This window comes from Anas acuta, chromosome 1, assembly GCF_963932015.1.
Source record: "Anas acuta chromosome 1, bAnaAcu1.1, whole genome shotgun sequence".
Taxonomy (NCBI): Eukaryota; Metazoa; Chordata; class Aves; order Anseriformes; family Anatidae; genus Anas; species Anas acuta.
In genome coordinates this window covers 159,600,728-159,615,041 of record NC_088979.1, presented here as the reverse complement: position 1 = coordinate 159,615,041, position 14,314 = coordinate 159,600,728, and the positions used below count along the sequence as shown (strand labels likewise).

Genomic DNA, 14,314 nt, shown 5'->3' with positions numbered 1-14,314 from the left:
TCAAAAAGGCCCTCATGATGCAATTAATCTCCTGATATCAAAATCTTGAGAGGAAAAACTAGGTAAAAATAGATCTCTATTAAATATTTTTGGTCCAAAACATACTAACTATGCAGTGTTTTGCCAGACAAATATACTGCCTGCAATGAATAAATTTGCTTTCCAGTGTAGGAATAGAGACTTAAAATTTGAAACAGGGAGCTGTGCAACCCTCATGACAAGTTATGAAAATATGAGTGTAGGTAGCCTGAATGCAGTATCATAAAAATACCAGATTTTGACTAATACAAAGCTTCTTGCCTCAACAAAATCTCTACATGGTTTAATCTACGCAAGTGAGAGAAATGGAAACTACACTTCAGATGCACAGTTGATCAGAGAAGTCTTGCAACAGCAGAGGTCTTTCTGCATGAAAATAGCACTCTGTCTCTCTTTGAACAGTAACCAGAAAATAAATCATGAAAAACAATTGGTGATTTCACTTTCAAACACAAATGGGTGATCTCCAAATATTAGAACATAAAACTTAGTATACAGTCGTACGCGTACACGTGGTGTCCATGGGAAATTATGTATGCAAAATCTATTACAGAGTCATCAATTTCCCTTCACCTACAGAGATATGCAGGCCACCCTTCCTTCCTGGGAGGTTCAGGTCCAAATCAGATATTATGATCCTTTTAGACACTTTGTTGCTACCAAGCAAAAGAGAAAAAGTTTAAGTCACAGAAGTAAAATTTAATTAATTAATAATAATAATTATAATCAAAGTTCACGCACCCACAGTAACATCCTCAGAGGGCAAGTTATCCATGATTCTCCCACAGTCTGTATAGGTGTTATGAACCTTTATTTTGATTTTCAAGCACACACCTGCACTGTACTAAAAAAAAATCAAATGGAAGTTTGGTCTAAGGACAGCGGCAAAGCTCATTCCATAGTGGAAAAGATGAGGTGCAGCTGCCTCCTTGCTTTAGTGCTGTCAGAAGTGAGGAGTGTATTAGATTGGGAAAGTTAAAAACTTTATTTAGTTCATTTCTAAGGGTGTTCAATGATACCCTCTACAATAATTTATTTTTTTTAAAGTGATAGAGAGATTCAGGTAGTAATGAAAATTACAGCTATGCTACTTACAGCATTATCATCCCATACAGTCCAACCTGTTATGCTATTCAGGACATGTTTGCTTTTAACTTAACATGCAGGTATAGAACTGCCAATTATATGCTAGCCAGCAACTGATAAGAAGAAGAACAACAACAAAAAAATTGTATCCTGTAAGAAGGCCATATAGCTATTAAGCTCATCTATCCAAGAGGTACTCATATTTGCTATAAAAAAACACAAGATGTTTATTGTTTTCATTGTGAACTACATCATTTCCATGTAGAAATGCAAATGAATTACAACTATTTGTATTATTATAGTTCGTTTTAAAATATGTAACAAGCACTTCAGCAAGTATCAGCATATTTGATCTGTAGTACACTCTAATACAAACACAGGGTGTCAATGGAGTTCTTATTCCAAATCTATAGAGACAGCATGTTTTAAACCAGAAAGCAGATCTCAGCTCCGGCAATAGCAAGAATGTTTTCTCCTTCATAATGCAATATACACAAGTAGCACATACACAATCCATGTTTTACAAAGCACTCTTGGGTTTAATGATCATTCTGGAGTTACCTAAGTTATATTTTGTTCCAGGGGAGTGCTCCTTTTTGATACAGGACTTTCCTTGCATTGAAAACCAAGCCCATCAAAGGACTGTAGCTCTCCCACCTCATCTTCTGTACTTTCAGAAAACATACTACACGTTATGCTATAAAGCACAGTTATCAATAACAAAGCTGACCTTTAAATAATTTTAATACCACCATTTCCCCCCTGAAGCTGAATAAAGATTTCAGTGGGTGACCCTTTGTGCAACAGCATTTCATATGTTAAAGCCTTCCATCTCAAGCATCCAAACCACGGCTGAATGAATATCAATGAAGTTAGCAGCTGCAAGGCAATTCTCTCCTCTGGTTTTCCACTGGAGCAGAACACTGGAAGTGGAACTCTTTTGCCTCACTCAAAAAATAAAAAATAAAAATGAGAAGAGCTGGCTGTCCCTTGAAGTCTTATCTCAGATTTACTTTGATAGAACTATCTGAGCATCTTTAAGAGAATTTCAGCAAGGAGAAAAAGAATTTAAGTTGCATGAATACTGCATGTATTTAAGACAACTGCCAGCAGGTTATCCAACTTTTTCTAGAGAAAAACTGCATGATTTTGCTCCACACGACAGGAAACAGTCTTGTCTGAGAAACCTAGCTTATCATTGGCTTACTTGACATTCAGTTTACCTCACTGTATAAATTAAGTTTGTCTCACTCTTCTACCAGTCTTAAAAGTTCACAGTGGTGCCTCACTTTCCCAAGATTAGAAGGAAGTTGAATTTTTTTCAGCAAAGTCCAGTGTGTTAGAGCATACTTTTTTAACAAACTGTGATATTCAGTGCACAAGTGATGCTTTTTTTTTCTCTCCTTCTCAGAGTAACTTGTACAATGTACAAAGCCTCCTTTTAATGCTCTCCTCCAAGGATGCTCTTAGGAGCATTTCACATTTTGTTAAACTTCAAAGCTTCCTGCTCACAAGAAAGACAACATGTATGTACTTTTATCACTGAAATTCAACATTAACTCACTTCTTAAAAGTATTGTATTTACTAACAGAAGTTGACTTTTCAGTATAAGAGTTACCAAGAATGTATATTTCCAAGAATGCATGGAAATGGACGTTCTTGGAAGAATGTATGTTCCTTGAATGTTTAGTGTCATGGTAACAGGGAAATACAGTAGTTTTAATAGGTTTTACTTTGAATTGCTGCCTTTGAAAACGTGAAGCGTTAGTTTACTTGTTTAGCCTAACTATCCAAAATCTTGGAAAGTCATAGGGTATCCCAAGTGGGAGGATTCTCAATGCTAGCAGAACATCAGACTCTGGTAAGATGTATGTACCAGTCAAGGTGCCTGCTACTCCAGCACAGCCTGCTTTAATTCTCCTTTTAACTCTAAGAAAGTAGAAGCAATATAACTTATGTGAAGCCAAGCTAAGTTCAACATCATCAGCTCAAATGCTGAAAGACAACATATCTAAATGGCTTTGCACAAAGGAGACTTCTGTTCCAGCTCCACTAAATGAAAAAAGTAGTACTGGGCACAGCGAACCCTTTACATGCTATTAGGCATGTTTTTGGTTTTTGCTCTGTGATTATCAAGTTTCTTGAACGAGCAAAACTCAAAAGGTAGCTTGCTCATTTTACACAAAAGACCGGGGGAAAAAAAAAAAAATTGTCTTTATAAGGCATTTCTAGTTTGCCATGCCTATGAGTCTAGAGTTCTTTAAACCAATTAAGGTTGAAAAAATGGTATGGGCTTCTTGCACTGCAGAAATGTACAGTTCAATCAAAACTCTGTATTAAGGTAATTGAGCCCCCAAAAAAGGGGAAAAAACATCAAGTTACAGAAGTACCATGCTTAAGGAAAAGCTGGCAAGTTGAGTCTCTACAATAAGAGGCAATCAATTTTTATTTTACTATAAAGCTGTAGTAAACTTTTAGTGGTTGAATATCTTTGAGAATCTTCATTAACATCAGCTTTATTGTCGTTAAAGTAGCAGCTACCATTTAATTCCACACTACAACCAGAAGGACTAAGATCTTTGGATACAGTTCAAAGGCAAGAAAAGCAGAAATTAGTCAAGTAACCATAAGTTACGTTAGGATGGTCACTTCAGTGCAGAAATAGTTTTATGTGTAAGGCTCCCCTCAACTCTATGGAGAATGCAAATACCCTAAGCCAGATGCCCTACCAGACTGCAGTCTCATCTTAGAGTCCAGTTCCTGTATAGTAACAGCTTATACAAGCAAGTGAAAGAGGATTCAAAAAAAAAAATAGCACAAAACTGCAGTTGGTTTCTGAATTACTACATGGAGAGGTTCTTGGGACTTCTCTGGGAACAGCAAAAGCTTACTTTGTTGCAGTTATTTCACAATTCTCTAATTCCTGAAGTGTAGAAAAGCCTGTTTTTTATTTTACTTGGGAAGTATTTAATGCATTTGCTGCTGTGAAATGAAGCTTACATATGCAGTAGTAAACAGACACTAAGCACTCCGTTTCTCATTTATTTCAGGCAATGACAGTGGTAGAATTTAAACCCTCACATGTGATGAGGGCACAGCCAATAATGATATCATATAGAGTTTGTTTTCTACATAGTCAAATATATAAAAGTTTCATGAAACTCATCACTGGGACAGCCAGCAAAGTCAGTCCATGAGTTGTCTACTGAGTTAAACCAAGCTTCTTCTTCAGAGATTCTGGCATTTCAGGTGGAGGTGGACGAGGAAGTCTGAAATAAACCTTCACAGAATCATAGATGAACCACTGTAGTGCAGTCAGGGTACCGATCATGATGATACGGGCAAACAGGCCTTTCCATACACCTGTAGAACACAATAAAAGCCATGAGCATAAGAAGCCAGGGAATAAGAAATCTCTCAAGAACACAAAAGACAACATGAAATGCACGAAGGTAAGGATTTACCTTTGAATCCAAGCCTCATAAGAACCTGTGAGGCAGAACTGCCCTTTTCCTTGTTCAACACAGACACCACAGAATCAGCAGGATGAGAAACAATTGCACAGAACACACCAGCTGAAAGAATAGTTTGACATCAGTTTAGTGGTATTCTAACTGTACCATTACTGTGTACACTAAGCACAACCAACTGAAACCACACTTTCCCTAGACCACTAATAAAATACACAGGAGTTAGGCCAAGCCTCCTGGTATTCTAAAAGGATAACAGGTCCATTCTTATTAGTGTTATGTGACTATCAGGAAACACCTCAGCTCTAATCATGCAGCTAAACCTTCTGTCAAAATAAAACTCATTCTGAATCTCTGGGATTTAAAAGTCACCTTTCTGCCCTGATTTCTCTCCCCTTCTTTCAGCCTTCCCGGACCTTTCCCATCATAGCAAAGATGCACGTTTTCCTGCTCGAATCAGATGTTTCTAAACTTTATTAACATCAGAACACACAAGAGTACCATCCTACTACAGATCCATTTAACCACTCATTCCACTCACAGACTGAACCCAGGCTTTTTACCTGAACATTTTAACGTTACATGTAAATTCTCCTATTCTGATTCCACCTATTTGATATTCTGAGAAGGGTTAAGCTTCCCGAGTTACTGTACTCCATTAACAAAGTGCAGGATTTAAAGACTGCTTACCAATATAGCCTGCAACAAATGTGACTACCAGCTGTTCTCCTTTTGAACATTCACTTCGTGGCTTGGGAACAACATACTTGTAGAGAGCTTCAACAGTACGTTCAAAGCAGGCAAATTTCATCATTGTGTATGGAATCTGTCTCATCCATAGTGGGGCAACACCTTTATAGAAACTTAATCAGACAAGAGAAACTCAGTTTCATTTTCTCTAACATTTAAGGTAAATTTGCAACCTAAAAAAAATATTGTTAGCTTATTGCTGTTATCAGCAGAACGACTTCTAAAAACTGACACCATGAGGCCAAACTGTCACAATACTTACGGAACAGGAGCACCCTTGTTTTATTCATTCCCAAGAACTAACAGTTGTCACTTTTCAGATTACAATGCACTGCACTAATACAGTACTGCTACTATAAGTGCAGCAAGGCTCATGTCTGCATACCAGCCAAGTCCTGATAGCGATAAATGACTTGCATATTTACAGCCACTTTTATCAGAACATAAGGCTAACATGCAGTTATATTACTCTCACATGCCAATGACTCAAGCATCTTCGACTGTACAACCAAAAAAGTTGCTGAGTATCTGACTGGAACTGCTGGAAACTGAAGTTATCCAGCAGAACTCAGCACAAAGATACTCACAAAGATGGATCTAAGGAGCATGTGGAACTAACAGACGTCTCAGCACAGATTCTTTGATGCTAAGTATGTTATCTTGAACTACAAAGACACAAAATATTATAAGCTAAAGCCACTATTAGTTTTAGCAACAGCCTTTCATTAGGAAAAGTATTCCAAATCAGTAAGTTGAATCAAAATTGAGAGACTTACGCCCAGATGCCTTCTTCTCCAAACATTTTAGGTACAGCTTGCCGCAGAGTGTTAGCATATCCAGGCTGTGTCTGAATGCGAACTTTAGCAGCTTCCATTGGAGCCAGAGCAATGTCAGCAAAAAACTCTGCACTGGCAGATGCAGCTAGATATAGTGAAGTACGCCACAAATATGCATTTTCCTGAAGTGAATTTGAACACATTTTCATTAATGATTCATCCTTCTATGATTCCTCTGTGTTAGAAATACTGTTTCTGATGTACAGTCTCACAGCAAACACTTAAGGCTTACCTCTCCAAGCATGTTGCCATATAGGATTTTGAAAACTTCATAGAAACCAAATTTACAAAGCCCCTGCATCGAATATCCAATAAAGGTTGGAGCCCATCCCTTAGCCAAGCCACGAACTCCATCTTCTTTGACCGTCACTGAAAATCCATTGAAGATGCTCTTGTATTTTTGTGGATCAACCTAAACAGAATACAGTTAATTACATTAAATAGCTTATCATTTCACTTCTCACACCCCCCATTTGACACAGAAAATTCTTAAATTCCTCAGACAGGTGGATTCGTATGATTCTCTGTATATCATCACAACCACAAGGTCATACTAATGTAAATGCAGTAGGCTGCTTGCTAGTCTCAAACCCTAACTTATTTCAGCAGTCAGGAACCAAGCACCCTGAATTGTGATTTACATTCATTCTCTGTAGACTTTCTACATAAGAAAGATTTACTGAAGTCACTATTGTAACACTGACAGTACTATTTTTGTACAATTATATTTAGATTTGATTCTTCGAATATCTGACAGAGTCTGTCAGCAATCTATTCGAGCCTACATGTCACACCTACTTACGAACAAGGTGTTGCACCTGTGCCATATTACCAAGGCTGAACACTCATCTGATTTTTAAGGAGAAAAGGTTACTTGTCCATTGTTAGCTTGATCCCTCAACACAGTCAGACTAACATAGGTAGAAAAAAGCAAATCAAAGAACACTCAAGAACTTCTGCACCTGTGCTTTGACTTTACAGTAAACACTACATTGAAAATATTTCCTGCATACAAAAACTTTGGTTGAGGTCAGAATGGACCTCTAGAGGTCATCTGATACTCTGAGTATCAGATCTTACAAAAAGAGTCAACCTGAACATATATTTGTTTCAGGTCATTCTGACAATTTTAAGTCATGTCCTCTTGCCTTTCATACTTGGTATCATCCAACTTTTCATCCTCCCCAGGAAATGTATCAAATTAGAAGCCAACCAAAGCTTTCATGAAAAACTATGGGACATGCATGCAAAACTACAATGTCTAATTCTTTGTCTCACAGTCTGGCAACAACCTACTTGAGAACTAATTCACGTAAACGTTTCAAGTTTAAAAGACTCAATTTCAAAACACTGAAATTCAGAATACTTAATTGGGTACTGTAAAATGAGACTTTCTCACATCAGACCCACGTTTAACAATCATCTACATAGGAGACCACCTCCTCCTAAAAAGATATGAGAGGATAGGAAACAGCTTTCTTCCTGGAGAATCTAGGAAGAATTGGTAACATGATCCCCTACCGGACCTGTAAAAAGATAAATGTTGACAGGTTTTACAAGGTCACACTGCAAGCCACATGGAACCTCTCTCATCACACTTTTTTCTACGTGCTAGAAAAGGAAGGGGGTGCCATCACCACCCTCCTCAGGTAAGATGTCCAGAACTGTAGCTCAAGTAACACACATCTGTTGCACATTTCAGCTACACTTTCAGAAATAACACACACATGCAACTACAGCTTTTCCCTACTGGTAGAAATACAGTTTTTCCATGTAGTTAAGCCTCAATCCAAATTTTGTAGAAAGCATTTTGTAGAAGTGTGTTGCCCACTCTTGATGTCCAATGAGTTACAAAATGACTAATTTGAGACCACAATTTCAAGTGTTCTCAAGCATGCAACAAAACCTTTCCCTGTAAAGCGCTAAAACCTTCTAGAATAACACAGTTTTGAAGAGCATCACACATAATTCTCCTAGTGTGACTAGCAGTTCTGACCAGAAAGTAGTGTCCTCTTCATGTCCTCATCATTTCAGGCATTCTGTCATTACAAAATAGCCACTTTTATAATTGGTGTTAGCCTATGCAACAGGAAAGCCATTAACTATTACATTTTCAGAGATTTGGAGGTGTGCTTTAATTTGCTTCATTCTTGAGGTGCAGATTTGCCTGAATAAACTCAGTGCTGTTTTTAGCCACAGCTGTTCAGTAGATGATTTTCATGTTGAATCTGGTACCATAAGTTAATTGTAATGAGACTTCACTACTTACAGTTCAATCACGAAACACTTCTATCACTTCAAGTGAACTAGCCAAGCCATAATTCATGCAGTAATATCCAAGATATTAATTGCTAAAATTATACATGCATGCTACTCCAAGGTAAAAAAAACTGTAAGTCTTCAAAACACTGAAAATGTTACCTTAATTCAGTCACACATTAATTGTCCTAGGTAGCCTACCAGCCAGCAAGAAATAACACTGTAGTGAGTGCTGTGTCGTCGTTTTTTTTTTCTTCTTTTTTTTTTTTAAGCCAATATAGTAAGCTGAACCTGTCCTAAATACAGTCAAAAATAACTTACCCAGGTTAGCCTAAATGCCTCATCTACCCTTGCAAGTCGTATTTTAAGTTGCACAGCAGTAGATTTGAGAACTTATGCTCAATTTATTTGCTGTGTGTTGATCAGAAAAGGTTGTATAGCGTACTGTAAACTCCTAATATGCCAGCTACGTACAGAAAAAGTTTAAGAAATGTGTAAGTTAATACAAACCTGCATACGACATTTCACTAAATCCAGAGGTACGACAGCAGTGTGGGTCAGGCCACAACTTAGGACCCCACCAAAGCCACAGAGAGCATAAAACTTGAGCGAGCCATATTCACAACTGTAGTCTGCAGCAAAAAATAAAGACACACCATGCTTTTACATAAACTCCGTGCTTTGTTGGACAACGATGTCCATGTGATTAGTTTAAGGCTCCACTTCATTAGTAGATTAATTATACCACACTAAACATGCTTTATCAGCTTCACCACATACTGACATGCAGAACAAACCTGTATTCTGCATTTAACCAGGTCTAGAGGAACCAGTGCTGTATGTGTTGTTCCACAGCTAATAATCCCACCAAGGCCACAAAGCATAAAGAATCTGCCTGAGCCATATGCACAGCTGTATTCTATTTAATTAGAAAAAAAATTACAAATATACGATCAACCAGACATGGTAATGAAGATCAGAGAAGAAACAAAATCGACTGAGTGCTATCTTCTCAAAATTATTAAACTGAAACAAGTTCGCAAGATATACTATGTAACTATAGCATTAAAAATAATTCCCTTGTTTTCAATTAACACATTTCAAACTATCAAAATTTGATTCTAGGCCTTCCAACTTAAGTTTGTGCCTTTAAAAAAAGCAGTGAAAGAAAGTTTTAGCGCACAGCACACCTGCATCTTATAAATGAATCCCATAAACTACTAGTAGTAATTATGACTCAAAATCGCAATGTTAAACATTCTCTTATACCCATGAAATAAGCAAGGAAAGCGTTTCTCTAGTATCCTGGAGAGAAAGCTTTTTTTTAAGCCCTTCCCTTAGTTATTAAGGAAATACAATAATTTAAATCTCACATAGACACTGACTGTGAAGTCCAAAGATCAGATTAAGGTTATATTTTTTTCTCTACACAGGTATTTTTCAGATTCTTCATGCAAATACATTTTTCTTTCAAATGCAGACACAGAGATTTACATTTAATTTAATGAAATTCTAGAATTTTTTTTAAGACTTAATCATTACATTTAATGTTAATAAATAATGCTCATTAAAGAAGCTTTTGGATCACATTCAATCAAGGGATATTTAACTTGCACTGCTCCACGCAGCACTGTGTATAAAATCATCCACTTTTAAAAGGTTTTTTTTTTTTTTTGACACATGAATTCTAATGGAGCAGTTACTGCAATTAAAAAAAAAAATCAGATTCTCTTCCATTGTTCAAGAAGCTATACAGGATAAGAATTATTATGATTACACACAACCAGAAAACAATTTACTAATAACAGTAAAAATAAGCATAAGGTAGCAGCACATTTCTGCTTCTGTGCCAAACGTTATATACACGTACACAAAACTATAATACAGGATAAGTGTATAGAAAACAAAACACTTATAGAAAATATTCCCCAAGAGTGGAAATGGATAATTTAAGTTCCTTTGCTATTAGTGCTATATATGCCACTATAATAGAACAGGCATTAAGTGTTACACCAACTTAAGAAGAAACACGTCCAGAGAAGCATTAATGAAAATCATGGCACCAAAAATCTATCCTCAAATTCAGTTTCTCTGACGTTTTTTTTTTTTCCTTCTGAAATAAATTCATTTGTGAACATGAACAGAAATTTCCAATTACGTTTAAAAGCATCAAGAGATCACCCACTAACACTACCTGACTAGCGACTAATTTATAGCTTCCCTATTATAGAAGTTCCCCAAAGCATTCCAGATTTTTCATCACACTATTTCTCACCGTACTCTTCAAAATTAATCACAAAGACAATAAAAATTATATTTTCTCTTTATTCTAAAATAAAGAAAAACCGAATTCCCAATCATAGGCATTGTATTAAGCCTAAACTTAAAGACAGGAATCAGTTAACAACAAGAATAATTTATAACCTGTGAGAATTTTTTTAAACTTACTGCTCATTGCTATACACATGCTAGTCCTGGACTTGCATATACCTCTAAATAGCATGGTTAAGCTGGCAGCTTTCCAGACAGTAATAATATTCTGTTTAAAACTCATCAGAATGATTAGCTTAACATACACAAAGTTTTCTATGCAGGTGCAATCAGAGCAGACTCCAGGTCTGAATTACTGGGCAGCTCTGTCCAGCTTTATCTTTGGCCTGTGGCGTGGAATGGCAGTACTCTAATACTTACTACACTACCAAGATACCAGAACTGCTTTTTCACACTCCCTTTTACACATCAATTTATTGTTAAAAGACTGTATTCCCCAAACTTTGTAGAAGACATATAAACTTAGAGCTTTAAATATCTACTTTATTAAAATGGTACTCAGACTGATCTGTCAGACAGATAATCAGAAACAGTATTTAAGACAAGCAAGCCATTATCAATTTGGCATATGCTCTTTACATGTACCTATGCTTACAGTATTAGGAAAAGAAAGCCATAGTATATACCTGACTTTCTATTTCAGAAGTCAAAAATGCCATTCTAACATACCTAGATGCATAGATAAGATAAATGCCCTGAATCTACTCAATTATGCAGTACAAAAACATGCCTACTCTGCTACCTAAAATAGTCTTAGTCCTTGTCGTGATGTAGCTGTCATCTTTACTTCAGATTTAAAACATTAACAAGGACAAATTCCAAGAGCTGATCATAAAACACTCTGTCTCTGAGCTGCATTATAGTTGATGCCCCAAGCTGAACTCAAAAGGTCTTGTGGTTTGTACTGACTTTGTGTGACCTTGTATAAGCTCAGATATCTTCTGCAACGTGGTTGTTCTCTGAACACAAAGGCCAAGAGATCTACATGACACGTGAAACAGAAAAAAAAATACCAGGAAAGACTAGCAAAGACTAAGAGTCAAAGGTGATTAGGATCTGCCTAGAAAATATGAAGATTTAACATAACACTTGTAAGAAATACGTGGACTTACAGAATGTATTTAGCACACTGAAAAGTGATTTTGGGCTTTATTTCGCTAAATTATTATTACTGAAAGCCAGACGTATTTTTAACTTAATAAAAATCCAACACTCTGTTGTCTTTTACATACTACATTGAAAACGAATGCACTAACATACTTCAACAGTATTTCAGAAGATGCATCTTGTTGAAGTCATTTTACAGTATTTTTTGATAAAAATAAGCACTAACATACTTAAACAGTTATAGTATTTCAAAACATGCATCTTATTGAAATCCTTTTATAGTTTGTTTTTTTTTTTTAATAAAAACCAGACAGATGGTTTCCTATCAAAAGTTTTAAAGAATTTGAATTTTGACATCTACTTTCACTATTGGGAGTATTGTCAAGGTCTGACCTTTGAAATCATGACTGTGATAATGAAAGAATGCAGGAAGTGTTTGGACGTGAACCTAAAGAGCATCACTGCATCTTATGTAACAGCTATCTGGAGTACGCCCTACATCTACTGAACTTACAAGGAGGAAAAAAAGGAGAACAGAACGCATATGAACATTCAGGCATCCAGCTGTGAATAAACACTCAAAGAAAAAAAAAATAAAGACAACAGATAAAAAGGATATTTCATCTCCATCCAGATTCACCGATTCACATGGTGCTTCCTCTTCTCCTCAGCAAGAAGCACGGGCCTACAGCCTCTGCCCCCGAGGCCGCAGGCCCAGCGGAGCCAGATGAAGCAGCCTCCCAGCCCCAGGGGGGCTCCATCGGGGCCCCTGCATGCGCCCCTGCCCGGGACCTTCCCGTGTCCTCTGCCGGTAACGCCGGGCCCTTGGTGCCACCCAGCACACGCCGCCCGCGGAGCGCTGCGGGCTGCCAGCGCCTCCCCCGCCCGTGCCCTTCCTCGTCCTCCAAGCGGCCGCGCGTAGGCCCAGCGCCGGCTCCTCCCCAGCCCGGGGGCCGCTGCGCCCTCTCCGCCGCCCTAACGGGCACCGGGACCCGCTCCGCCGCCCTTCCCCGTCCCCCCCCCTCGTTCTCACCTTCGGCTGCAGACGCGGCCGCCAAGCTCCGCCGCGTGCTGGGCGCCTCGGCGGGCTCCGTGCGCTTCCTCAGGCCGTCCTGCACCAGCTGGAAGTGCGGCGCGTAGAACGGGTTGAGCCGGGCGAGCGGCGCGATGGACGAGAACATGGCGACCTGCGGCGGGCGACAAGAGCGCAGCGGGGCGGCGAGGGCCGGGCCCGGCACAGGCGAGGCGGCCGCGGCGAGCCCGGGCGGTTCGCCCCTATCCCTCCTCACCCCCCCCAGCCCCACTCACCTCCTAAGATGGCGGCGGCGCGCGGCCCGCTGCTCGGCCGGCGGCAGGGCGCAGAGGCTGACCGCGGGCCCGGCGCGGTGACTTTGTCCTTCGCCGACGCCGCGGGGAGGAGCCAGGGCCCAAGAAGCCGCCAGGCGATTGGCGGAGGCGCGCCCAGAACCGGCACCGCGCTGAGGCGCCCGCTGCCCCCTCCCCCGCGGCAGGAAGGGCGGCGGCGCGGCCTGCGCGCGCGGCGCCCGTCGGCCCAGCACAGCGCGGCTCTGGCGGCGGTCCCGGTGCTGGCCCCGTGATAATTTTCTAGTATTTTCGATAATTCGATAATTTTCTAATATTTTTTTTCTCATTTTAGTGGATTTACACGCTACAAAACTAGAACACAGGTCACCTCTCTAGTTACTGAAGAGGTAAAAGACTCAAAGGTTTCCCTAACCTCAAGGCACCTATTCCCTCATAGTGCTCCTTCATGTAAGCACACAGGACAAAGCAGCGGGCACAGCCTCCCTAATAAAGGGCTCAAAGCTGTTACATAACGGCCAGCACACCCTTACTTAGAAATAGCCCTTTGGAACTTCCAGCAGCATGACCAGCTGCTACGCTAACCTTACACCTTGCTCCAGTTGTTTCCCAATAACGTTAATACAGGCAGAGTATCAAAAACGACAAGCGTAACAGCACTGTCACAGAACTAACTCACTTGGCTAACTCCCTCCTGAGTAAACTAGACTCCAGCTGCTGAGTAGGAAAAGGTCAGCTGAAACTTGCATTCTTTTAATAGCTCCATCTAGCAACTAGTACAGTTCCCTTCATTGCCACTGACAGCAAGGACAACAGGCCAGAATTGTTCTTTTTGCCATTACTTGTTCGACTCTACTCACATGCATCTAAATTCATAGCAATATCTTTTATCTGAAAGTGAAAGCCAAACACTGACACTTATTTTTAATTAGTCATGTTTGGAGGTTATTAGCTGAGACTTGGGCTGTTACCTTGAAGTTACATATAAAGGACTGCAATTCTTGTAAACTTGTCTGATTTTTAAACATATAGAAAACCTCTGCTCCTTCCAACTGTAAAGCATGAAACATGTGACTATATTTATATTCACAGTGGCAATTTGTGTGCATAAC

General features: G+C 39.3%; 1 protein-coding gene and 1 non-coding gene across 3 annotated transcripts; both read right to left on the bottom strand.

The window, feature by feature from the left end:
- Positions 1-4,154: 4,154 nt before the first annotated feature.
- SLC25A3 (solute carrier family 25 member 3) lies at positions 4,155-13,347 on the bottom strand. Of its 2 annotated transcripts, none has more exons than XM_068668845.1 (8): positions 13,188-13,347; positions 12,913-13,066; positions 9,239-9,360; positions 6,415-6,594; positions 6,123-6,304; positions 5,287-5,459; positions 4,591-4,701; positions 4,155-4,489 (listed from the first exon to the last, which is right to left on the bottom strand). In XM_068668845.1, exons 2-8 carry the CDS (start codon positions 13,058-13,060, stop codon positions 4,329-4,331), a joined length of 1,077 nt encoding a protein of 358 aa, XP_068524946.1. In that variant the 5' UTR covers positions 13,061-13,066; positions 13,188-13,347; the 3' UTR covers positions 4,155-4,328. The 2 variants fall into 2 exon arrangements, with proteins under 2 accessions (XP_068524946.1, XP_068524945.1); XM_068668844.1 differs by lacking the exon at positions 9,239-9,360 and adding an exon at positions 8,952-9,073.
- Positions 5,719-5,957, bottom strand: LOC137850383 (small nucleolar RNA SNORA53). Its single transcript, XR_011092526.1, has one exon. It is a non-coding gene; the product is annotated as a small nucleolar RNA SNORA53 (small nucleolar RNA).
- Positions 13,348-14,314: the final 967 nt, after the last annotated feature.